A 22672-nucleotide genomic window follows, 5' to 3' on the forward strand; every position below is an offset into this window, starting at 1 on the left:
GCAGCGTGGCCCACCTGCAACGCTGCAACGGAAGAGACACAGCTGACAGTGAAACAGCAGCTTAGATCTGACGGCCGGAAAGCTCTGTCAAAAGGGACCTCCCTCTTCACACCGTAGAGGCTCTAGGAGCCGCCAGGGTTTCGGAACCAGTGCTGGGGCCAAAAGGACTCCACAGCTGTTTTCCTTCCTGGGGAGGGTTCTGGCTCGAGTGGGAATGGCTCAAGTCTCCTAAGGTTCTGAAAGCCCACTGTGTGCAGATTCACGGTACACAGAGAGCAGAAGGTGGAGTCCTGTCCTGGAGGTGGTCACAGCTCACGGATGAGCCAGGCAGGCAGGCAGGCAGGGCATGAGAACACCTGAGCTGCCTTGATGAGTCAATGGTGTGGGGGCAGAGGAAGAGAAGCCGGTCTGCTCCCTCGTGTGGTGCCCAGGGCAGGTTGTCCCCAGAGGAATCCCTTACGACAGTGAGGACTATCACGGCTGTTTCCCAAGGGGTTCTGTCAGTGCGTGTCTTCCCCGGAGCGGTCAGGCCGTCTCTAAAATACACTGGCCATGGGCATTGCCTCTCCTTGGAACTTCCCATCTGTTTCTCTTTTTTATGGAACAGTGAATTTCTAGAGGGGTTCTGGGCCACAAGGATGTTGGGTCATTTTCTAGCCTTCTGTCATGAAGAACGCTTTCCTGGGCGTTGGGGTGGTTTGTTGTAACAGCTCCCTTTCTTGGCTTCTTTTGGGAGCTGGTGCAACAAGAGGAGCTCAGCCTCTGCCTTCTGGCTGAGATGGCACCCTTCAAACAGCAATGCCTGCCTGGAGATAATGATGGCATTTGCCAAAAGGGCTTCGTTTGGCACGTGGTATCTTGAAAGGACGTACAACGTCCTTTCAGATATCAAAGGCTAGTTCAAAGGACATAAACATGAGAACTCTCCAGTGGAGTCTTACAGTAGGTGGAGCGTCCGAAAAAAACTGCTTCAGTCATTTCACTGAGAGTCATTGATTGGGGACACCAAGAATATAGGAAGGAATGCAGAAAGAAAAGATGAAATTGTGTTCAGGATCGGGCGGAGGGATGAACAGGGCGTGCTTGCCTTGAATCCAGGCTTTGTTGGGGGGTGGGGCATAAAGATGGAACGGGTCTGAAACTACAAAGTGGTGATGGTAACACAGTATCACCAGAGTTACACAACAGTGTTCCCAAATTGCAACAATGATGAAAAAGTTTACTAATCCCAACTTAACCAACAAAAATACAGGAAACCATGCAAAAAAGAAAACATCACCAGAAAGGTGGAAACAAACCAAACGCAAAGCAGTTCGGGGGAAAGGAACTCCATGTCCCCTGGGGGCAGACCGAGTTGACGGCGTCCACGGTGAGCAGACAGGGATGGAGGCTGCAGAGCCGACCGCTCCCCTGGACGTGGTGTTTCCGGCAAGGGCTCTGGGTCTCTGTCCAGAGCGGGGGCTCGTTCTCCCTGCAGGGGTGGGTGAGTCATCGTGGGCGTCTGGGTGTTGCGCGGGAGCCAGGGCAGGCTCTCCCTGCCGAGGCGGTGACTCCTCCTCTGCCTCGGGTTCTCCTGCCAAAGGCCGAGCAGGTAGAGGTGCACGTGGAGGTGGAGGTTCTGGCTGAGGGGGTGGGACATCAGTGCCTGGGGCTGGGGGTCCTGCAGGCACGGAGATCCGATCTGCCCGGTGTGCTGGCCAGTACCCAGCTGGCCTGGTGTCTCTGCGAGGGCAAGTCTCGGTTCTCCATCTGCCCTCGGTGGATCCCTGGGTCCTGCACCTGGAGCCACCACCTCTGTAGGGACAGGTCTGGGAAGTGGAGCCTGGTTCCAGTTGGAGGCCAGTGCTAGAGCTGTGGGAGAAGCATCGTTTGCCCGCAGGCCAGCCTTGGCATGTGCGTATCCCGGGACAGAAAGCTTCCAAGAGATTCCCAAAGAATACCCAGGGTCGGATGTCTTTTGGGACTGAAGTGTGCAAGATGGGGGGCGGGGGGTGTGAGGCCAGCGCTTGCTGCAGGCCCAGCAGCAGCTTTCGGGGACTCGTCCCTGTGTAGCTCAGCACCCCCTCCGCACACACTCCCGTACACCAGCCCCAGCGTCCTCACCTCTGTGCTCTGGCGTGCTGGGCTCCAGGTCCTCCTGCTGCCTCAGAGGCCGGGGTTCTCGGGACTCTGGGTCGGAGCCGGGTGTGCTGAGCTCCGTGGCAGCCTCAGACTGGGCCGCCGGGTGTATCCTGGGCGGTGTCTCGGCAGCAGGCCTTCCCCGCCTCCGCTTCGCCCCCGGTGGGGCTGATGCCTCCGTGGGCACGCTCACCTGGAGCCTGCACTGGGCCTCACGGGCGGGGGGGTGGTGCTCCGACCCCTCCCTCCGGGAGCTGGATGGGGTGTCCCCGTCCTCGGCCTCATCACGTGGGAAGCTCTGCAACGACAGTGACCGTCAGCCAGCCATGCTGGGAGTTTTCCGAGCTGGGCCTGGCCAGTGGAGCCGCTGCTTCGGCCTGCTCGAACTTCTCTGCCCAGAAGGGTCAGAGACGTGTGTCTGCTCAGATCCCCACCCGGGAGGAAAGAGACCCACCTGAGGGTGTGAGGTCAGCCTGGGCGGCCGGCCCTGCCCGCACTCTCCCCATCCCGCCCAGCATGCTCTCCCCTGGGGTGTGGACACAACTTGTCCGCAGGCTTCTGACCCCACATCCACCTGGGCTTCCTTGAGGGAGACACACCCCGAGAAACCCGCATCCACACACACAGGCAAAGGACCCGGTGTTTCCGGGTGGCATGGGAGAGGTGGCCTGGCCCGGCCTGGGGCTCCCCGTGTTACCTTTCTGTTTCTCCGGGCAAAGGGCCAGAGGCGTCTCGGGGGTGCCCTGAGCCAACGTCGACAGGGTGCCCACGCACACTGCCTGTGAGCTCTCCTGAGGCCCCGGCCTCTGGGCAGGGGCAAACAGCAGAACATCTCGGCAGCAAGTGATCTGGCTGGGGGCTCCTCTCCGCTCTCGAGGCCTGGATACCCGGGTTGCGGGTTCTGTTGGGTTCTGTTGCCGGCAGGTGACATCATTTCCTGGGGTTCGTGCTGAGGTCCCTTCCCCAAAACTTCCCAAGGGAATCTCTGGGTTTCTGACTGCTCGACCACCACCCTTAAGCCATGTGCAGGCACAGTGACACCCACCCAGCCCAGCCGACAGCCCTGGGGAGGCCTGGGTGCAGCCAGGGCCTGAGCTCCGAGGGCCCCGCTGCTCTCAGACCAGGCTCCTTCTTCTCATAAGTGGTGTGGCCCTGGACAAGCATATGCCCCTCAGGGTTTCCCCAGTCTCTCCATCTGCAGAGTGGCGGTCATTCTCCCATCTGCTTCCTAGGTCTGTCGGCCTACGAGCAGCTCCATGCCTTTCCACCTGGGGCCGATATCACGTGGAGCGTGTGCGCTGAGACTTCAGAAAGAAAGATTCCTTCCTGGGCTGACACAGCACAGAATGGGGCAGAACGAGGCCTGGATGTGCCGTGGTACCCAGGAAAAGGCACTCCCCCTCCTGACTGTTTTGAGACCCCGCATCCAAGTTGGAGGACCGAAAGGAAGACTCGAAGGTCTCCCTCTCTTATAGAAGAGAGTGGCCAACTTTCTGGTCCTCTGTTTCCATTGAGATTCTGTTCAAGTGTCCCAGCTCGGCTTCTGCGGGTGGCTGAGCTTCTAATGGCTCCCTGCGTTCTTGTCTTTTCCTCTCCAAACCTTCCGTCCTTTTCCCCCTTCTGGGGTGGATGGGCGCTGTCATTGCTTCTACCTTCGAGACAGATTGATGAAAAGTCTGGACCATCGACTCCTTTCCTCTCTTTGGTTCCGTGTCTCTCTCTGGCTGTGTCCCTCTCTTTTCCTTTCTCAATTCAGTCTGTGTCTTCCTCTTTCTCTCTCGTGTGTGGACGGATGGATGCTAGGAATGCACATGTATATGATTAGATGAGGGTTATGTTTTAGGGATAGGTTAGAGGGAGAGAAAGGCTTTAGGTCGGAGTTGGTCATGGGGGAAGTGTCAAGGGTGGTGGTGGTGTTTCTTGGACTCTGAGTGCTGTGCATTCTTCGTCTCTTTCCATATGAACCCCTTCTCAGATACACCACTTGCAAGGAGTCTCTCGTGTTCCGTTTCCTCTCTTTTGCATTTGTGAATGCTTAGCTTCTCTGTTGTGAAGAGGTTCCATTGGATGGAAACCCATTGGTGTACTTCGTGTACCTCTTTCCCTTACTTGAAGAGACCCATTTCTACCTCCGCCCAGCAAATGGCAAGGAGACTCTGATGTTAAGGAGCCTTTGACCTACGCTTCTTTCTAGCTATCTCATGACATCAGCCTTTAGGGTGAGGTTTTCCCCGATATTGAGGTGGTCTGAGATCAAAACCAATAGCGTTCTTCAGATGTAGCTGTCTGGTTTTCCCATGGACATGTATTGAAGAGGCTTTCTTGTTCCCATTTGGATATTCTCCCCTTCTGTGTCAGAGATGAGTTGAGCATGGATGCTGGGGTCTGTGTCTGGACCCTCAACTTTATTCCATCGATCTGGATCTGTGTGTGTTGTTGTATTCCCAATAGCATACTGTCCGGCTCCTGCTGCTGCTGCTGCGGCTAAGTCACTTCAGTCGTGTCTGACTCTGCGCGACCCCATGGCCTGCAGCCTACCAGGCTCCTCCGTCCAGGGCATTTTCCAGGCAAGAGTACTGGAGTGGGTCGCCATTGCCTTCTCCGATACTCTCCTGAGGATCCTAGTTTGGTCGTCTAATTTCCTTTCACACAACCTTGGATGTCCGTATCAGGGCTTTTTCGTCGGATTGTATTGACAATTTAGGCTCTTTTCTGTTTCCGTACCCCTTTTGCAATTCTTGGTTGGGTGCGAAAATGCATTGGCATTTTGGGAGGAATAGCATCGAAGCTGTGGATTGCCTTGTGGGGCTGGGATATCATTTTCCAAATAGGAATTCTTTCAAGCCCTGAGCACAGCTTCTCTTTCCAGGGATTGGTGTGGGCTTGATCTTCCTTCTTCCATCTCTCGCCGTTTTGTGAGAACAGGTCCTTCCTTCCCTTCTGGGTTAGATGGACCCGTGGGGATCACTTCAGTGAATGGCATTGTCAGTGGGGGCGATAATTCCCTTCTCATTGGAAGACTTTGCTGTGAGTATTAGAAATGCAAGTGATTTCTCTTCCCCTTCCTCCCTGTCCATCTCTCAGAGCCACCGGGAAACAGAGGCCTCACCCAGGGTCACACAGGCCTGAGGAGGTACAACTAGACTGTTGATTCTTCAGGCCCTCAGTGCTGGACATCATCCGGGATACTCTGTGTGTGTCTTCCTCAGTCTGGTGTCCCTTCAGACCTTTCCCTAGTTTTCACAGGCTTGTTGTGTTGGTGTTCTTTGTCTGTTTGGAGACACATCCTTGATAAGCTTTGTGTTTCCACTCATTCGTCTCGCGATGTATGACCTGTCTTTTGCTTTTGTACTGAGGTCTTTCCCACAGTAGATATCTTTGATTTTGCAAAGTCCACTGTATTCTCCTGGTTTTTTTTGTGGACTGCCTTTTAGTTTTGTGTGTGAAGACTCAAAGCACGTGTCCGGTTTCTGCTCATTGTTCCTCTAGATTTGTGACAAGTTTTCATGGAATGTTTGTCTAGGGATAACTGGAAGTGAACTCGGTGTAAGGTGTCAAGTCTCCATCTCCATTCATGTCATCCCCTGCAGTTTCCAATACCCTGTTCCTGAGTGGTTTTGGAGACCTTGTGGGAAGTTTGCTTGCATTGGAGTTTGCGTTTCCACCTTGATTAACTTCACACTGTTCTGCCCTCAGGGACACTGTCAAGGGGGAGTGAGGAGCAGCCTGCACTTCCAGCTGTGAACACACGGTGGGGCGAGTGGTGCTCTCCCCTCTGGGAGCCCCAGGCCACAGGCATCCCAGTGAGGAGCCAGCTCTGTGCTCAGCTGAAAGGAGTTAGTCTCTCAGGAGCCTCTGAGCCCTTCCGTTTGGATCACCCAGGGTGGGCATTTACTGTGACAGAACAAATTGCCCTGAATTCCATGGACGGAAGAGCCTGGCTGTGTAGAGATCGTGAGTTGCCGTGAATCAGACACAACTGAGGACACAAAAATTCAATAGATTAAAACACTTTTTGGCGGCGGGGGGGGAGTGAAAGGGGGTGATGTGGGTTTTTTTGTCTTATAAAATAGCCAAGGGGAATCTAGTTTAAACCTAAATTCACATATATGGGATAGGTATAGCTCTCCGTCACCCTATTAAAAAAACTACTAAACTTTTCTGAAAGTTTATTTTGTAGCTTCCTTGAGCACTTCATTGTGAAGCATTTTTTTTTTTTTTCTGAGACTTTGGCCTCATTAAAAAGTACGGTTTGCCTTTACTGGATAATTTTGTTCATTGGTTTCTTAGGGAATCTTGGTAATATTTGAGTTTCCTGGGGAGTATGGTCACATGACCTGGCCCTGGCCAATCGGTGGCTTCCACCTCCTTGGCCACTGTGATTGGCTCCGGACTGGGGCAGTGCCCAATCGGGGCTGAGGGCCGGGCCTCACGTTAGAAGCCAGGGGAAGAGGAGCTCTCGTCCTGCTCGGGTAGGGGAAGGGGTGGGGCCGGGGGAGGTCAGGCTCCAGCAGTGGGAGGGGCGTGAGGTCCGCCTGCGGCAGTTGGTGACCTTCCTGCTCCCCTCAGGGCAGAGCCGCCGGCGTGAGAATGAGGGCGCTGCTGAGCCCAGGGGCTGGGATGGCCTGTTGCTGCTGTGGTCCCAGAGCTCCACCCGAGACCTGAGGGAAGCCGTCTGCCCGTGAGTCCTCTCCCGCTTGTCTGTCAGCTTGTTTGAAACATGCTGGGTTTTCTGCCCAGCTGGCTAAGGGGAGTCCCTGGAAATGCAAGGGTGTGGGTTTTGGCAGACTTCAGGGAAGACATGCCAGATGAGCCTGGGAGACTCCAGCTTAATCTGGATTCAGGAGATATCTCTTCGGGCCAGCTAGTAATTGTAGGATAAGCCTAATGAGTCTTCACAGGATGAAGAGAGTAACGTGCCAAGGTAGCAATCGATGTCCTCATTCGAGAGGATGAAGCTGGTGCTCAGAGAAGGGGGGAACTTGGCCAGAGCAAGGAGGTGTGCACCCAGACAGAACCCCCAGATCCGGCCATTGGAGCTCAGGGAGGCCACTGGTGTGGCTTGTCCCTGTGGCAGGGGACGAGGCATGCAGCCCACCCTGATTCCTGCGGGGGCCTGACTTGGGAAGTGCCATCTGGTAGCTTTGAGACTCACCAAACCAAATTGCACTGGAGAGAGGAAGGACACCTTCCTTCATCCACCCCCCACCCCCGCCGGATTCCCACATACCCTGACCCCTTTCTCTGGATTTCGGAGCCATTTCCAGAGTCCCGCTCATATGACCTCATTCGAAGTGCACTGTGGACGAGCTGCCATCTGCAGCTGCTACCACAGAAGCCAAGGGCTTTAGCTCCCGAGTACCTCCCTTCCTTTGGAACTTGGGGGCCCTCTGCTCCCCACTTGCACACCACAGACCTTTGCTGAGGATTGTGGGGACCCTCACTCAGTTTGCAGCACGTTGTAGCCATCCCTGTCCTCTCAATACCTCCCTTGAAACTCAGCTTGTGAGCTCCTTTGGAGCAGCGTGGCCCACCTGCAACGCTGCAACGGAAGAGACACAGCTGACAGTGAAACAGCAGCTTAGATCTGACGGCCGGAAAGCTCTGTCAAAAGGGACCTCCCTCTTCACACCGTAGAGGCTCTAGGAGCCGCCAGGGTTTCGGAACCAGTGCTGGGGCCAAAAGGACTCCACAGCTGTTTTCCTTCCTGGGGAGGGTTCTGGCTCGAGTGGGAATGGCTCAAGTCTCCTAAGGTTCTGAAAGCCCACTGTGTGCAGATTCACGGTACACAGAGAGCAGAAGGTGGAGTCCTGTCCTGGAGGTGGTCACAGCTCACGGATGAGCCAGGCAGGCAGGCAGGCAGGGCATGAGAACACCTGAGCTGCCTTGATGAGTCAATGGTGTGGGGGCAGAGGAAGAGAAGCCGGTCTGCTCCCTCGTGTGGTGCCCAGGGCAGGTTGTCCCCAGAGGAATCCCTTACGACAGTGAGGACTATCACGGCTGTTTCCCAAGGGGTTCTGTCAGTGCGTGTCTTCCCCGGAGCGGTCAGGCCGTCTCTAAAATACACTGGCCATGGGCATTGCCTCTCCTTGGAACTTCCCATCTGTTTCTCTTTTTTATGGAACAGTGAATTTCTAGAGGGGTTCTGGGCCACAAGGATGTTGGGTCATTTTCTAGCCTTCTGTCATGAAGAACGCTTTCCTGGGCGTTGGGGTGGTTTGTTGTAACAGCTCCCTTTCTTGGCTTCTTTTGGGAGCTGGTGCAACAAGAGGAGCTCAGCCTCTGCCTTCTGGCTGAGATGGCACCCTTCAAACAGCAATGCCTGCCTGGAGATAATGATGGCATTTGCCAAAAGGGCTTCGTTTGGCACGTGGTATCTTGAAAGGACGTACAACGTCCTTTCAGATATCAAAGGCTAGTTCAAAGGACATAAACATGAGAACTCTCCAGTGGAGTCTTACAGTAGGTGGAGCGTCCGAAAAAAACTGCTTCAGTCATTTCACTGAGAGTCATTGATTGGGGACACCAAGAATATAGGAAGGAATGCAGAAAGAAAAGATGAAATTGTGTTCAGGATCGGGCGGAGGGATGAACAGGGCGTGCTTGCCTTGAATCCAGGCTTTGTTGGGGGGTGGGGCATAAAGATGGAACGGGTCTGAAACTACAAAGTGGTGATGGTAACACAGTATCACCAGAGTTACACAACAGTGTTCCCAAATTGCAACAATGATGAAAAAGTTTACTAATCCCAACTTAACCAACAAAAATACAGGAAACCATGCAAAAAAGAAAACATCACCAGAAAGGTGGAAACAAACCAAACGCAAAGCAGTTCGGGGGAAAGGAACTCCATGTCCCCTGGGGGCAGACCGAGTTGACGGCGTCCACGGTGAGCAGACAGGGATGGAGGCTGCAGAGCCGACCGCTCCCCTGGACGTGGTGTTTCCGGCAAGGGCTCTGGGTCTCTGTCCAGAGCGGGGGCTCGTTCTCCCTGCAGGGGTGGGTGAGTCATCGTGGGCGTCTGGGTGTTGCGCGGGAGCCAGGGCAGGCTCTCCCTGCCGAGGCGGTGACTCCTCCTCTGCCTCGGGTTCTCCTGCCAAAGGCCGAGCAGGTAGAGGTGCACGTGGAGGTGGAGGTTCTGGCTGAGGGGGTGGGACATCAGTGCCTGGGGCTGGGGGTCCTGCAGGCACGGAGATCCGATCTGCCCGGTGTGCTGGCCAGTACCCAGCTGGCCTGGTGTCTCTGCGAGGGCAAGTCTCGGTTCTCCATCTGCCCTCGGTGGATCCCTGGGTCCTGCACCTGGAGCCACCACCTCTGTAGGGACAGGTCTGGGAAGTGGAGCCTGGTTCCAGTTGGAGGCCAGTGCTAGAGCTGTGGGAGAAGCATCGTTTGCCCGCAGGCCAGCCTTGGCATGTGCGTATCCCGGGACAGAAAGCTTCCAAGAGATTCCCAAAGAATACCCAGGGTCGGATGTCTTTTGGGACTGAAGTGTGCAAGATGGGGGGCGGGGGGTGTGAGGCCAGCGCTTGCTGCAGGCCCAGCAGCAGCTTTCGGGGACTCGTCCCTGTGTAGCTCAGCACCCCCTCCGCACACACTCCCGTACACCAGCCCCAGCGTCCTCACCTCTGTGCTCTGGCGTGCTGGGCTCCAGGTCCTCCTGCTGCCTCAGAGGCCGGGGTTCTCGGGACTCTGGGTCGGAGCCGGGTGTGCTGAGCTCCGTGGCAGCCTCAGACTGGGCCGCCGGGTGTATCCTGGGCGGTGTCTCGGCAGCAGGCCTTCCCCGCCTCCGCTTCGCCCCCGGTGGGGCTGATGCCTCCGTGGGCACGCTCACCTGGAGCCTGCACTGGGCCTCACGGGCGGGGGGGTGGTGCTCCGACCCCTCCCTCCGGGAGCTGGATGGGGTGTCCCCGTCCTCGGCCTCATCACGTGGGAAGCTCTGCAACGACAGTGACCGTCAGCCAGCCATGCTGGGAGTTTTCCGAGCTGGGCCTGGCCAGTGGAGCCGCTGCTTCGGCCTGCTCGAACTTCTCTGCCCAGAAGGGTCAGAGACGTGTGTCTGCTCAGATCCCCACCCGGGAGGAAAGAGACCCACCTGAGGGTGTGAGGTCAGCCTGGGCGGCCGGCCCTGCCCGCACTCTCCCCATCCCGCCCAGCATGCTCTCCCCTGGGGTGTGGACACAACTTGTCGGCAGGCTTCTGACCCCACATCCACCTGGGCTTCCTTGAGGGAGACACACCCCGAGAAACCCGCATCCACACACACAGGCAAAGGACCCGGTGTTTCCGGGTGGCATGGGAGAGGTGGCCTGGCCCGGCCTGGGGCTCCCCGTGTTACCTTTCTGTTTCTCCGGGCAAAGGGCCAGAGGCGTCTCGGGGGTGCCCTGAGCCAACGTCGACAGGGTGCCCACGCACACTGCCTGTGAGCTCTCCTGAGGCCCCGGCCTCTGGGCAGGGGCAAACAGCAGAACATCTCGGCAGCAAGTGATCTGGCTGGGGGCTCCTCTCCGCTCTCGAGGCCTGGATACCCGGGTTGCGGGTTCTGTTGGGTTCTGTTGCCGGCAGGTGACATCATTTCCTGGGGTTCGTGCTGAGGTCCCTTCCCCAAAACTTCCCAAGGGAATCTCTGGGTTTCTGACTGCTCGACCACCACCCTTAAGCCATGTGCAGGCACAGTGACACCCACCCAGCCCAGCCGACAGCCCTGGGGAGGCCTGGGTGCAGCCAGGGCCTGAGCTCCGAGGGCCCCGCTGCTCTCAGACCAGGCTCCTTCTTCTCATAAGTGGTGTGGCCCTGGACAAGCATATGCCCCTCAGGGTTTCCCCAGTCTCTCCATCTGCAGAGTGGCGGTCATTCTCCCATCTGCTTCCTAGGTCTGTCGGCCTACGAGCAGCTCCATGCCTTTCCACCTGGGGCCGATATCACGTGGAGCGTGTGCGCTGAGACTTCAGAAAGAAAGATTCCTTCCTGGGCTGACACAGCACAGAATGGGGCAGAACGAGGCCTGGATGTGCCGTGGTACCCAGGAAAAGGCACTCCCCCTCCTGACTGTTTTGAGACCCCGCATCCAAGTTGGAGGACCGAAAGGAAGACTCGAAGGTCTCCCTCTCTTATAGAAGAGAGTGGCCAACTTTCTGGTCCTCTGTTTCCATTGAGATTCTGTTCAAGTGTCCCAGCTCGGCTTCTGCGGGTGGCTGAGCTTCTAATGGCTCCCTGCGTTCTTGTCTTTTCCTCTCCAAACCTTCCGTCCTTTTCCCCCTTCTGGGGTGGATGGGCGCTGTCATTGCTTCTACCTTCGAGACAGATTGATGAAAAGTCTGGACCATCGACTCCTTTCCTCTCTTTGGTTCCGTGTCTCTCTCTGGCTGTGTCCCTCTCTTTTCCTTTCTCAATTCAGTCTGTGTCTTCCTCTTTCTCTCTCGTGTGTGGACGGATGGATGCTAGGAATGCACATGTATATGATTAGATGAGGGTTATGTTTTAGGGATAGGTTAGAGGGAGAGAAAGGCTTTAGGTCGGAGTTGGTCATGGGGGAAGGGTCAAGGGTGGTGGTGGTGTTTCTTGGACTCTGAGTGCTGTGCATTCTTCGTCTCTTTCCATATGAACCCCTTCTCAGATACACCACTTGCAAGGAGTCTCTCGTGTTCCGTTTCCTCTCTTTTGCATTTGTGAATGCTTAGCTTCTCTGTTGTGAAGAGGTTCCATTGGATGGAAACCCATTGGTGTACTTCGTGTACCTCTTTCCCTTACTTGAAGAGACCCATTTCTACCTCCGCCCAGCAAATGGCAAGGAGACTCTGATGTTAAGGAGCCTTTGACCTACGCTTCTTTCTAGCTATCTCATGACATCAGCCTTTAGGGTGAGGTTTTCCCCGATATTGAGGTGGTCTGAGATCAAAACCAATAGCGTTCTTCAGATGTAGCTGTCTGGTTTTCCCATGGACATGTATTGAAGAGGCTTTCTTGTTCCCATTTGGATATTCTCCCCTTCTGTGTCAGAGATGAGTTGAGCATGGATGCTGGGGTCTGTGTCTGGACCCTCAACTTTATTCCATCGATCTGGATCTGTGTGTGTTGTTGTATTCCCAATAGCATACTGTCCGGCTCCTGCTGCTGCTGCTGCGGCTAAGTCACTTCAGTCGTGTCTGACTCTGCGCGACCCCATGGCCTGCAGCCTACCAGGCTCCTCCGTCCAGGGCATTTTCCAGGCAAGAGTACTGGAGTGGGTCGCCATTGCCTTCTCCGATACTCTCCTGAGGATCCTAGTTTGGTCGTCTAATTTCCTTTCACACAACCTTGGATGTCCGTATCGGGGCTTTTTCGTCGGATTGTATTGACAATTTAGGCTCTTTTCTGTTTCCGTACCCCTTTTGCAATTCTTGGTTGGGTGCGAAAATGCATTGGCATTTTGGGAGGAATAGCATCGAAGCTGTGGATTGCCTTGTGGGGCTGGGATATCATTTTCCAAATAGGAATTCTTTCAAGCCCTGAGCACAGCTTCTCTTTCCAGGGATTGGTGTGGGCTTGATCTTCCTTCTTCCATCTCTCGCCGTTTTGTGAGAACAGGTCCTTCCTTCCCTTCTGGGTTAGATGGACCCGTGGGGATCACTTCAGTGAATGGCATTGTCAGTGGGGGCGATAATTCCCTTCTCATTGGAAGACTTTGCTGTGAGTATTAGAAATGCAAGTGATTTCTCTTCCCCTTCCTCCCTGTCCATCTCTCAGAGCCACCGGGAAACAGAGGCCTCACCCAGGGTCACACAGGCCTGAGGAGGTACAACTAGACTGTTGATTCTTCAGGCCCTCAGTGCTGGACATCATCCGGGATACTCTGTGTGTGTCTTCCTCAGTCTGGTGTCCCTTCAGACCTTTCCCTAGTTTTCACAGGCTTGTTGTGTTGGTGTTCTTTGTCTGTTTGGAGACACATCCTTGATAAGCTTTGTGTTTCCACTCATTCGTCTCGCGATGTATGACCTGTCTTTTGCTTTTGTACTGAGGTCTTTCCCACAGTAGATATCTTTGATTTTGCAAAGTCCACTGTATTCTCCTGGTTTTTTTTGTGGACTGCCTTTTAGTTTTGTGTGTGAAGACTCAAAGCACGTGTCCGGTTTCTGCTCATTGTTCCTCTAGATTTGTGACAAGTTTTCATGGAATGTTTGTCTAGGGATAACTGGAAGTGAACTCGGTGTAAGGTGTCAAGTCTCCATCTCCATTCATGTCATCCCCTGCAGTTTCCAATACCCTGTTCCTGAGTGGTTTTGGAGACCTTGTGGGAAGTTTGCTTGCATTGGAGTTTGCGTTTCCACCTTGATTAACTTCACACTGTTCTGCCCTCAGGGACACTGTCAAGGGGGAGTGAGGAGCAGCCTGCACTTCCAGCTGTGAACACACGGTGGGGCGAGTGGTGCTCTCCCCTCTGGGAGCCCCAGGCCACAGGCATCCCAGTGAGGAGCCAGCTCTGTGCTCAGCTGAAAGGAGTTAGTCTCTCAGGAGCCTCTGAGCCCTTCCGTTTGGATCACCCAGGGTGGGCATTTACTGTGACAGAACAAATTGCCCTGAATTCCATGGACGGAAGAGCCTGGCTGTGTAGAGATCGTGAGTTGCCGTGAATCAGACACAACTGAGGACACAAAAATTCAATAGATTAAAACACTTTTTGGGGGCGGGGGGGGAGTGAAAGGGGGTGATGTGGGTTTTTTTGTCTTATAAAATAGCCAAGGGGAATCTAGTTTAAACCTAAATTCACATATATGGGATAGGTATAGCTCTCCGTCACCCTATTAAAAAAACTACTAAACTTTTCTGAAAGTTTATTTTGTAGCTTCCTTGAGCACTTCATTGTGAAGCATTTTTTTTTTTTTCTGAGACTTTGGCCTCATTAAAAAGTACGGTTTGCCTTTACTGGATAATTTTGTTCATTGGTTTCTTAGGGAATCTTGGTAATATTTGAGTTTCCTGGGGAGTATGGTCACATGACCTGGCCCTGGCCAATCGGTGCCTTCCACCTCCTTGGCCACTGTGATTGGCTCCGGACTGGGGCAGTGCCCAATCGGGGCTGAGGGCCGGGCCTCACGTTAGAAGCCAGGGGAAGAGGAGCTCTCGTCCTGCTCGGGTAGGGGAAGGGGTGGGGCCGGGGGAGGTCAGGCTCCAGCAGTGGGAGGGGCGTGAGGTCCGCCTGCGGCAGTTGGTGACCTTCCTGCTCCCCTCAGGGCAGAGCCGCCGGCGTGAGAATGAGGGCGCTGCTGAGCCCAGGGGCTGGGATGGCCTGTTGCTGCTGTGGTCCCAGAGCTCCACCCGAGACCTGAGGGAAGCCGGCTGCCCGTGAGTCCTCTCCCGCTTGTCTGTCAGCTTGTTTGAAACATGCTGGGTTTTCTGCCCAGCTGGCTAAGGGGAGTCCCTGGAAATGCAAGGGTGTGGGTTTTGGCAGACTTCAGGGAAGACATGCCAGATGAGCCTGGGAGACTCCAGCTTAATCTGGATTCAGGAGATATCTCTTCGGGCCAGCTAGTAATTGTAGGATAAGCCTAATGAGTCTTCACAGGATGAAGAGAGTAACGTGCCAAGGTAGCAATCGATGTCCTCATTCGAGAGGATGAAGCTGGTGCTCAGAGAAGGGGGGAACTTGGCCAGAGCAAGGAGGTGTGCACCCAGACAGAACCCCCAGATCCGGCCATTGGAGCTCAGGGAGGCCACTGGTGTGGCTTGTCCCTGTGGCAGGGGACGAGGCATGCAGCCCACCCTGATTCCTGCGGGGGCCTGACTTGGGAAGTGCCATCTGGTAGCTTTGAGACTCACCAAACCAAATTGCACTGGAGAGAGGAAGGACACCTTCCTTCATCCACCCCCCACCCCCGCCGGATTCCCACATACCCTGACCCCTTTCTCTGGATTTCGGAGCCATTTCCAGAGTCCCGCTCATATGACCTCATTCGAAGTGCACTGTGGACGAGCTGCCATCTGCAGCTGCTACCACAGAAGCCAAGGGCTTTAGCTCCCGAGTACCTCCCTTCCTTTGGAACTTGGGGGCCCTCTGCTCCCCACTTGCACACCACAGACCTTTGCTGAGGATTGTGGGGACCCTCACTCAGTTTGCAGCACGTTGTAGCCATCCCTGTCCTCTCAATACCTCCCTTGAAACTCAGCTTGTGAGCTCCTTTGGAGCAGCGTGGCCCACCTGCAACGCTGCAACGGAAGAGACACAGCTGACAGTGAAACAGCAGCTTAGATCTGACGGCCGGAAAGCTCTGTCAAAAGGGACCTCCCTCTTCACACCGTAGAGGCTCTAGGAGCCGCCAGGGTTTCGGAACCAGTGCTGGGGCCAAAAGGACTCCACAGCTGTTTTCCTTCCTGGGGAGGGTTCTGGCTCGAGTGGGAATGGCTCAAGTCTCCTAAGGTTCTGAAAGCCCACTGTGTGCAGATTCACGGTACACAGAGAGCAGAAGGTGGAGTCCTGTCCTGGAGGTGGTCACAGCTCACGGATGAGCCAGGCAGGCAGGCAGGCAGGGCATGAGAACACCTGAGCTGCCTTGATGAGTCAATGGTGTGGGGGCAGAGGAAGAGAAGCCGGTCTGCTCCCTCGTGTGGTGCCCAGGGCAGGTTGTCCCCAGAGGAATCCCTTACGACAGTGAGGACTATCACGGCTGTTTCCCAAGGGGTTCTGTCAGTGCGTGTCTTCCCCGGAGCGGTCAGGCCGTCTCTAAAATACACTGGCCATGGGCATTGCCTCTCCTTGGAACTTCCCATCTGTTTCTCTTTTTTATGGAACAGTGAATTTCTAGAGGGGTTCTGGGCCACAAGGATGTTGGGTCATTTTCTAGCCTTCTGTCATGAAGAACGCTTTCCTGGGCGTTGGGGTGGTTTGTTGTAACAGCTCCCTTTCTTGGCTTCTTTTGGGAGCTGGTGCAACAAGAGGAGCTCAGCCTCTGCCTTCTGGCTGAGATGGCACCCTTCAAACAGCAATGCCTGCCTGGAGATAATGATGGCATTTGCCAAAAGGGCTTCGTTTGGCACGTGGTATCTTGAAAGGACGTACAACGTCCTTTCAGATATCAAAGGCTAGTTCAAAGGACATAAACATGAGAACTCTCCAGTGGAGTCTTACAGTAGGTGGAGCGTCCGAAAAAAACTGCTTCAGTCATTTCACTGAGAGTCATTGATTGGGGACACCAAGAATATAGGAAGGAATGCAGAAAGAAAAGATGAAATTGTGTTCAGGATCGGGCGGAGGGATGAACAGGGCGTGCTTGCCTTGAATCCAGGCTTTGTTGGGGGGTGGGGCATAAAGATGGAACGGGTCTGAAACTACAAAGTGGTGATGGTAACACAGTATCACCAGAGTTACACAACAGTGTTCCCAAATTGCAACAATGATGAAAAAGTTTACTAATCCCAACTTAACCAACAAAAATACAGGAAACCATGCAAAAAAGAAAACATCACCAGAAAGGTGGAAACAAACCAAACGCAAAGCAGTTCGGGGGAAAGGAACTCCATGTCCCCTGGGGGCAGACCGAGTTGACGGCGTCCACGGTGAGCAGACAGGGATGGAGGCTGCAGAGCCGACCGCTCCCCTGGACGTGGTGTTTCCGGCAAGGGCTCTGGGTCTCTGTCCAGAGCGGGGGCTCGTTCTCCCTGCAGGGGTGGGTGAGTCATCGTGGGCGTCTGGGTGTTGCGCGGGAGCCAGGGCAGGCTCTCCCTGCCGAGGCGGTGACTCCTCCTCTGCCTCGGGTTCTCCTGCCAAAGGCCGAGCAGGTAGAGGTGCACGTGGAGGTGGAGGTTCTGGCTGAGGGGGTGGGACATCAGTGCCTGGGGCTGGGGGTCCTGCAGGCACGGAGATCCGATCTGCCCGGTGTGCTGGCCAGTACCCAGCTGGCCTGGTGTCTCTGCGAGGGCAAGTCTCGGTTCTCCATCTGCCCTCGGTGGATCCCTGGGTCCTGCACCTGGAGCCACCACCTCTGTAGGGACAGGTCTGGGAAGTGGAGCCTGGTTCCAGTTGGAGGCCAGTGCTAGAGCTGTGGGAGAAGCATCGTTTGCCCGCAGGCCAGCCTTGGCATGTGCGTATCCCGGGACAGAAAGCTTCCAAGAGATTCCCAAAGAATACCCAGGGTCGGATGTCTTTTGGGACTGAAGTGTGCAAGATGGGGGGCGGGGGGTGTGAGGCCAGCGCTTGCTGCAGGCCCAGCAGCAGCTTTCGGGGACTCGTCCCTGTGTAGCTCAGCACCCCCTCCGCACACACTCCCGTACACCAGCCCCAGCGTCCTCACCTCTGTGCTCTGGCGTGCTGGGCTCCAGGTCCTCCTGCTGCCTCAGAGGCCGGGGTTCTCGGGACTCTGGGTCGGAGCCGGGTGTGCTGAGCTCCGTGGCAGCCTCAGACTGGGCCGCCGGGTGTATCCTGGGCGGTGTCTCGGCAGCAGGCCTTCCCCGCCTCCGCTTCGCCCCCGGTGGGGCTGATGCCTCCGTGGGCACGCTCACCTGGAGCCTGCACTGGGCCTCACGGGCGGGGGGGTGGTGCTCCGACCCCTCCCTCCGGGAGCTGGATGGGGTGTCCCCGTCCTCGGCCTCATCACGTGGGAAGCTCTGCAACGACAGTGACCGTCAGCCAGCCATGCTGGGAGTTTTCCGAGCTGGGCCTGGCCAGTGGAGCCGCTGCTTCGGCCTGCTCGAACTTCTCTGCCCAGAAGGGTCAGAGACGTGTGTCTGCTCAGATCCCCACCCGGGAGGAAAGAGACCCACCTGAGGGTGTGAGGTCAGCCTGGGCGGCCGGCCCTGCCCGCACTCTCCCCATCCCGCCCAGCATGCTCTCCCCTGGGGTGTGGACACAACTTGTCGGCAGGCTTCTGACCCCACATCCACCTGGGCTTCCTTGAGGGAGACACACCCCGAGAAACCCGCATCCACACACACAGGCAAAGGACCCGGTGTTTCCGGGTGGCATGGGAGAGGTGGCCTGGCCCGGCCTGGGGCTCCCCGTGTTACCTTTCTGTTTCTCCGGGCAAAGGGCCAGAGGCGTCTCGGGGGTGCCCTGAGCCAACGTCGACAGGGTGCCCACGCACACTGCCTGTGAGCTCTCCTGAGGCCCCGGCCTCTGGGCAGGGGCAAACAGCAGAACATCTCGGCAGCAAGTGATCTGGCTGGGGGCTCCTCTCCGCTCTCGAGGCCTGGATACCCGGGTTGCGGGTTCTGTTGGGTTCTGTTGCCGGCAGGTGACATCATTTCCTGGGGTTCGTGCTGAGGTCCCTTCCCCAAAACTTCCCAAGGGAATCTCTGGGTTTCTGACTGCTCGACCACCACCCTTAAGCCATGTGCAGGCACAGTGACACCCACCCAGCCCAGCCGACAGCCCTGGGGAGGCCTGGGTGCAGCCAGGGCCTGAGCTCCGAGGGCCCCGCTGCTCTCAGACCAGGCTCCTTCTTCTCATAAGTGGTGTGGCCCTGGACAAGCATATGCCCCTCAGGGTTTCCCCAGTCTCTCCATCTGCAGAGTGGCGGTCATTCTCCCATCTGCTTCCTAGGTCTGTCGGCCTACGAGCAGCTCCATGCCTTTCCACCTGGGGCCGATATCACGTGGAGCGTGTGCGCTGAGACTTCAGAAAGAAAGATTCCTTCCTGGGCTGACACAGCACAGAATGGGGCAGAACGAGGCCTGGATGTGCCGTGGTACCCAGGAAAAGGCACTCCCCCTCCTGACTGTTTTGAGACCCCGCATCCAAGTTGGAGGACCGAAAGGAAGACTCGAAGGTCTCCCTCTCTTATAGAAGAGAGTGGCCAACTTTCTGGTCCTCTGTTTCCATTGAGATTCTGTTCAAGTGTCCCAGCTCGGCTTCTGCGGGTGGCTGAGCTTCTAATGGCTCCCTGCGTTCTTGTCTTTTCCTCTCCAAACCTTCCGTCCTTTTCCCCCTTCTGGGGTGGATGGGCGCTGTCATTGCTTCTACCTTCGAGACAGATTGATGAAAAGTCTGGACCATCGACTCCTTTCCTCTCTTTGGTTCCGTGTCTCTCTCTGGCTGTGTCCCTCTCTTTTCCTTTCTCAATTCAGTCTGTGTCTTCCTCTTTCTCTCTCGTGTGTGGACGGATGGATGCTAGGAATGCACATGTATATGATTAGATGAGGGTTATGTTTTAGGGATAGGTTAGAGGGAGAGAAAGGCTTTAGGTCGGAGTTGGTCATGGGGGAAGGGTCAAGGGTGGTGGTGGTGTTTCTTGGACTCTGAGTGCTGTGCATTCTTCGTCTCTTTCCATATGAACCCCTTCTCAGATACACCACTTGCAAGGAGTCTCTCGTGTTCCGTTTCCTCTCTTTTGCATTTGTGAATGCTTAGCTTCTCTGTTGTGAAGAGGTTCCATTGGATGGAAACCCATTGGTGTACTTCGTGTACCTCTTTCCCTTACTTGAAGAGACCCATTTCTACCTCCGCCCAGCAAATGGCAAGGAGACTCTGATGTTAAGGAGCCTTTGACCTACGCTTCTTTCTAGCTATCTCATGACATCAGCCTTTAGGGTGAGGTTTTCCCCGATATTGAGGTGGTCTGAGATCAAAACCAATAGCGTTCTTCAGATGTAGCTGTCTGGTTTTCCCATGGACATGTATTGAAGAGGCTTTCTTGTTCCCATTTGGATATTCTCCCCTTCTGTGTCAGAGATGAGTTGAGCATGGATGCTGGGGTCTGTGTCTGGACCCTCAACTTTATTCCATCGATCTGGATCTGTGTGTGTTGTTGTATTCCCAATAGCATACTGTCCGGCTCCTGCTGCTGCTGCTGCGGCTAAGTCACTTCAGTCGTGTCTGACTCTGCGCGACCCCATGGCCTGCAGCCTACCAGGCTCCTCCGTCCAGGGCATTTTCCAGGCAAGAGTACTGGAGTGGGTCGCCATTGCCTTCTCCGATACTCTCCTGAGGATCCTAGTTTGGTCGTCTAATTTCCTTTCACACAACCTTGGATGTCCGTATCGGGGCTTTTTCGTCGGATTGTATTGACAATTTAGGCTCTTTTCTGTTTCCGTACCCCTTTTGCAATTCTTGGTTGGGTGCGAAAATGCATTGGCATTTTGGGAGGAATAGCATCGAAGCTGTGGATTGCCTTGTGGGGCTGGGATATCATTTTCCAAATAGGAATTCTTTCAAGCCCTGAGCACAGCTTCTCTTTCCAGGGATTGGTGTGGGCTTGATCTTCCTTCTTCCATCTCTCGCCGTTTTGTGAGAACAGGTCCTTCCTTCCCTTCTGGGTTAGATGGACCCGTGGGGATCACTTCAGTGAATGGCATTGTCAGTGGGGGCGATAATTCCCTTCTCATTGGAAGACTTTGCTGTGAGTATTAGAAATGCAAGTGATTTCTCTTCCCCTTCCTCCCTGTCCATCTCTCAGAGCCACCGGGAAACAGAGGCCTCACCCAGGGTCACACAGGCCTGAGGAGGTACAACTAGACTGTTGATTCTTCAGGCCCTCAGTGCTGGACATCATCCGGGATACTCTGTGTGTGTCTTCCTCAGTCTGGTGTCCCTTCAGACCTTTCCCTAGTTTTCACAGGCTTGTTGTGTTGGTGTTCTTTGTCTGTTTGGAGACACATCCTTGATAAGCTTTGTGTTTCCACTCATTCGTCTCGCGATGTATGACCTGTCTTTTGCTTTTGTACTGAGGTCTTTCCCACAGTAGATATCTTTGATTTTGCAAAGTCCACTGTATTCTCCTGGTTTTTTTTGTGGACTGCCTTTTAGTTTTGTGTGTGAAGACTCAAAGCACGTGTCCGGTTTCTGCTCATTGTTCCTCTAGATTTGTGACAAGTTTTCATGGAATGTTTGTCTAGGGATAACTGGAAGTGAACTCGGTGTAAGGTGTCAAGTCTCCATCTCCATTCATGTCATCCCCTGCAGTTTCCAATACCCTGTTCCTGAGTGGTTTTGGAGACCTTGTGGGAAGTTTGCTTGCATTGGAGTTTGCGTTTCCACCTTGATTAACTTCACACTGTTCTGCCCTCAGGGACACTGTCAAGGGGGAGTGAGGAGCAGCCTGCACTTCCAGCTGTGAACACACGGTGGGGCGAGTGGTGCTCTCCCCTCTGGGAGCCCCAGGCCACAGGCATCCCAGTGAGGAGCCAGCTCTGTGCTCAGCTGAAAGGAGTTAGTCTCTCAGGAGCCTCTGAGCCCTTCCGTTTGGATCACCCAGGGTGGGCATTTACTGTGACAGAACAAATTGCCCTGAATTCCATGGACGGAAGAGCCTGGCTGTGTAGAGATCGTGAGTTGCCGTGAATCAGACACAACTGAGGACACAAAAATTCAATAGATTAAAACACTTTTTGGGGGCGGGGGGGGAGTGAAAGGGGGTGATGTGGGTTTTTTTGTCTTATAAAATAGCCAAGGGGAATCTAGTTTAAACCTAAATTCACATATATGGGATAGGTATAGCTCTCCGTCACCCTATTAAAAAAACTACTAAACTTTTCTGAAAGTTTATTTTGTAGCTTCCTTGAGCACTTCATTGTGAAGCATTTTTTTTTTTTTTCTGAGACTTTGGCCTCATTAAAAAGTACGGTTTGCCTTTACTGGATAATTTTGTTCATTGGTTTCTTAGGGAATCTTGGTAATATTTGAGTTTCCTGGGGAGTATGGTCACATGACCTGGCCCTGGCCAATCGGTGGCTTCCACCTCCTTGGCCACTGTGATTGGCTCCGGACTGGGGCAGTGCCCAATCGGGGCTGAGGGCCGGGCCTCACGTTAGAAGCCAGGGGAAGAGGAGCTCTCGTCCTGCTCGGGTAGGGGAAGGGGTGGGGCCGGGGGAGGTCAGGCTCCAGCAGTGGGAGGGGCGTGAGGTCCGCCTGCGGCAGTTGGTGACCTTCCTGCTCCCCTCAGGGCAGAGCCGCCGGCGTGAGAATGAGGGCGCTGCTGAGCCCAGGGGCTGGGATGGCCTGTTGCTGCTGTGGTCCCAGAGCTCCACCCGAGACCTGAGGGAAGCCGGCTGCCCGTGAGTCCTCTCCCGCTTGTCTGTCAGCTTGTTTGAAACATGCTGGGTTTTCTGCCCAGCTGGCTAAGGGGAGTCCCTGGAAATGCAAGGGTGTGGGTTTTGGCAGACTTCAGGGAAGACATGCCAGATGAGCCTGGGAGACTCCAGCTTAATCTGGATTCAGGAGATATCTCTTCGGGCCAGCTAGTAATTGTAGGATAAGCCTAATGAGTCTTCACAGGATGAAGAGAGTAACGTGCCAAGGTAGCAATCGATGTCCTCATTCGAGAGGATGAAGCTGGTGCTCAGAGAAGGGGGGAACTTGGCCAGAGCAAGGAGGTGTGCACCCAGACAGAACCCCCAGATCCGGCCATTGGAGCTCAGGGAGGCCACTGGTGTGGCTTGTCCCTGTGGCAGGGGACGAGGCATGCAGCCCACCCTGATTCCTGCGGGGGCCTGACTTGGGAAGTGCCATCTGGTAGCTTTGAGACTCACCAAACCAAATTGCACTGGAGAGAGGAAGGACACCTTCCTTCATCCACCCCCCACCCCCGCCGGATTCCCACATACCCTGACCCCTTTCTCTGGATTTCGGAGCCATTTCCAGAGTCCCGCTCAT

General features: G+C 55.0%; 3 protein-coding genes across 3 annotated transcripts; all 3 read right to left on the minus strand.

Annotated features, from left to right (window-relative positions):
- Positions 1–282: 282 nt before the first annotated feature.
- LOC145517246 (uncharacterized) lies at positions 283–3008 on the minus strand. The gene is made up of 3 exons (XM_081519518.1): positions 2816–3008; positions 2104–2416; positions 283–1851 (listed from the first exon to the last, which is right to left on the minus strand). Exons 1-3 carry the CDS (start codon positions 2948–2950, stop codon positions 1223–1225), a joined length of 1077 nt encoding a protein of 358 aa, XP_081375644.1. The 5' UTR covers positions 2951–3008; the 3' UTR covers positions 283–1222.
- A 4912-nt stretch (positions 3009–7920) lies between these two features.
- Positions 7921–10646, minus strand: LOC145517263 (uncharacterized). The gene is made up of 3 exons (XM_081519537.1): positions 10454–10646; positions 9742–10054; positions 7921–9489 (listed from the first exon to the last, which is right to left on the minus strand). Exons 1-3 carry the CDS (start codon positions 10586–10588, stop codon positions 8861–8863), a joined length of 1077 nt encoding a protein of 358 aa, XP_081375663.1. The 5' UTR covers positions 10589–10646; the 3' UTR covers positions 7921–8860.
- Positions 10647–15557: 4911 nt separating this feature from the next.
- Positions 15558–18283, minus strand: LOC145517266 (uncharacterized). Its single transcript, XM_081519541.1, has 3 exons — positions 18091–18283; positions 17379–17691; positions 15558–17126 (listed from the first exon to the last, which is right to left on the minus strand). The coding sequence occupies exons 1-3, from the start codon at positions 18223–18225 to the stop codon at positions 16498–16500; spliced, it is 1077 nt and encodes a 358-aa protein (XP_081375667.1). The 5' UTR covers positions 18226–18283; the 3' UTR covers positions 15558–16497.
- Between the last annotated feature and the right edge of the window lie 4389 nt (positions 18284–22672).

Source organism: Giraffa tippelskirchi, chromosome 8 (genome assembly GCF_054371585.1).
Source record: "Giraffa tippelskirchi isolate mGirTip1 chromosome 8, T2T-mGirTip1v1.2.pri, whole genome shotgun sequence".
NCBI classification, from domain to species: Eukaryota; Metazoa; Chordata; class Mammalia; order Artiodactyla; family Giraffidae; genus Giraffa; species Giraffa tippelskirchi.

Coding starts and splice junctions, on each gene's coding strand:
- LOC145517246 (XM_081519518.1), bottom strand. CDS start 2,950: ATGTTCTGCTGTTTGCCCCTGCCCAGAGGCCGGGGCCTCAGGAGAGCT. Junction 2,417..2,815: donor TTGCCCGGAGAAACAGAAAG/GTAACACGGGGA, acceptor CTGTCGTTGCAG/AGCTTCCCACGTGATGAGGC. Junction 1,852..2,103: donor CAGCACGCCAGAGCACAGAG/GTGAGGACGCTG, acceptor CTTCTCCCACAG/CTCTAGCACTGGCCTCCAAC.
- LOC145517263 (XM_081519537.1), bottom strand. CDS start 10,588: ATGTTCTGCTGTTTGCCCCTGCCCAGAGGCCGGGGCCTCAGGAGAGCT. Junction 10,055..10,453: donor TTGCCCGGAGAAACAGAAAG/GTAACACGGGGA, acceptor CTGTCGTTGCAG/AGCTTCCCACGTGATGAGGC. Junction 9,490..9,741: donor CAGCACGCCAGAGCACAGAG/GTGAGGACGCTG, acceptor CTTCTCCCACAG/CTCTAGCACTGGCCTCCAAC.
- LOC145517266 (XM_081519541.1), bottom strand. CDS start 18,225: ATGTTCTGCTGTTTGCCCCTGCCCAGAGGCCGGGGCCTCAGGAGAGCT. Junction 17,692..18,090: donor TTGCCCGGAGAAACAGAAAG/GTAACACGGGGA, acceptor CTGTCGTTGCAG/AGCTTCCCACGTGATGAGGC. Junction 17,127..17,378: donor CAGCACGCCAGAGCACAGAG/GTGAGGACGCTG, acceptor CTTCTCCCACAG/CTCTAGCACTGGCCTCCAAC.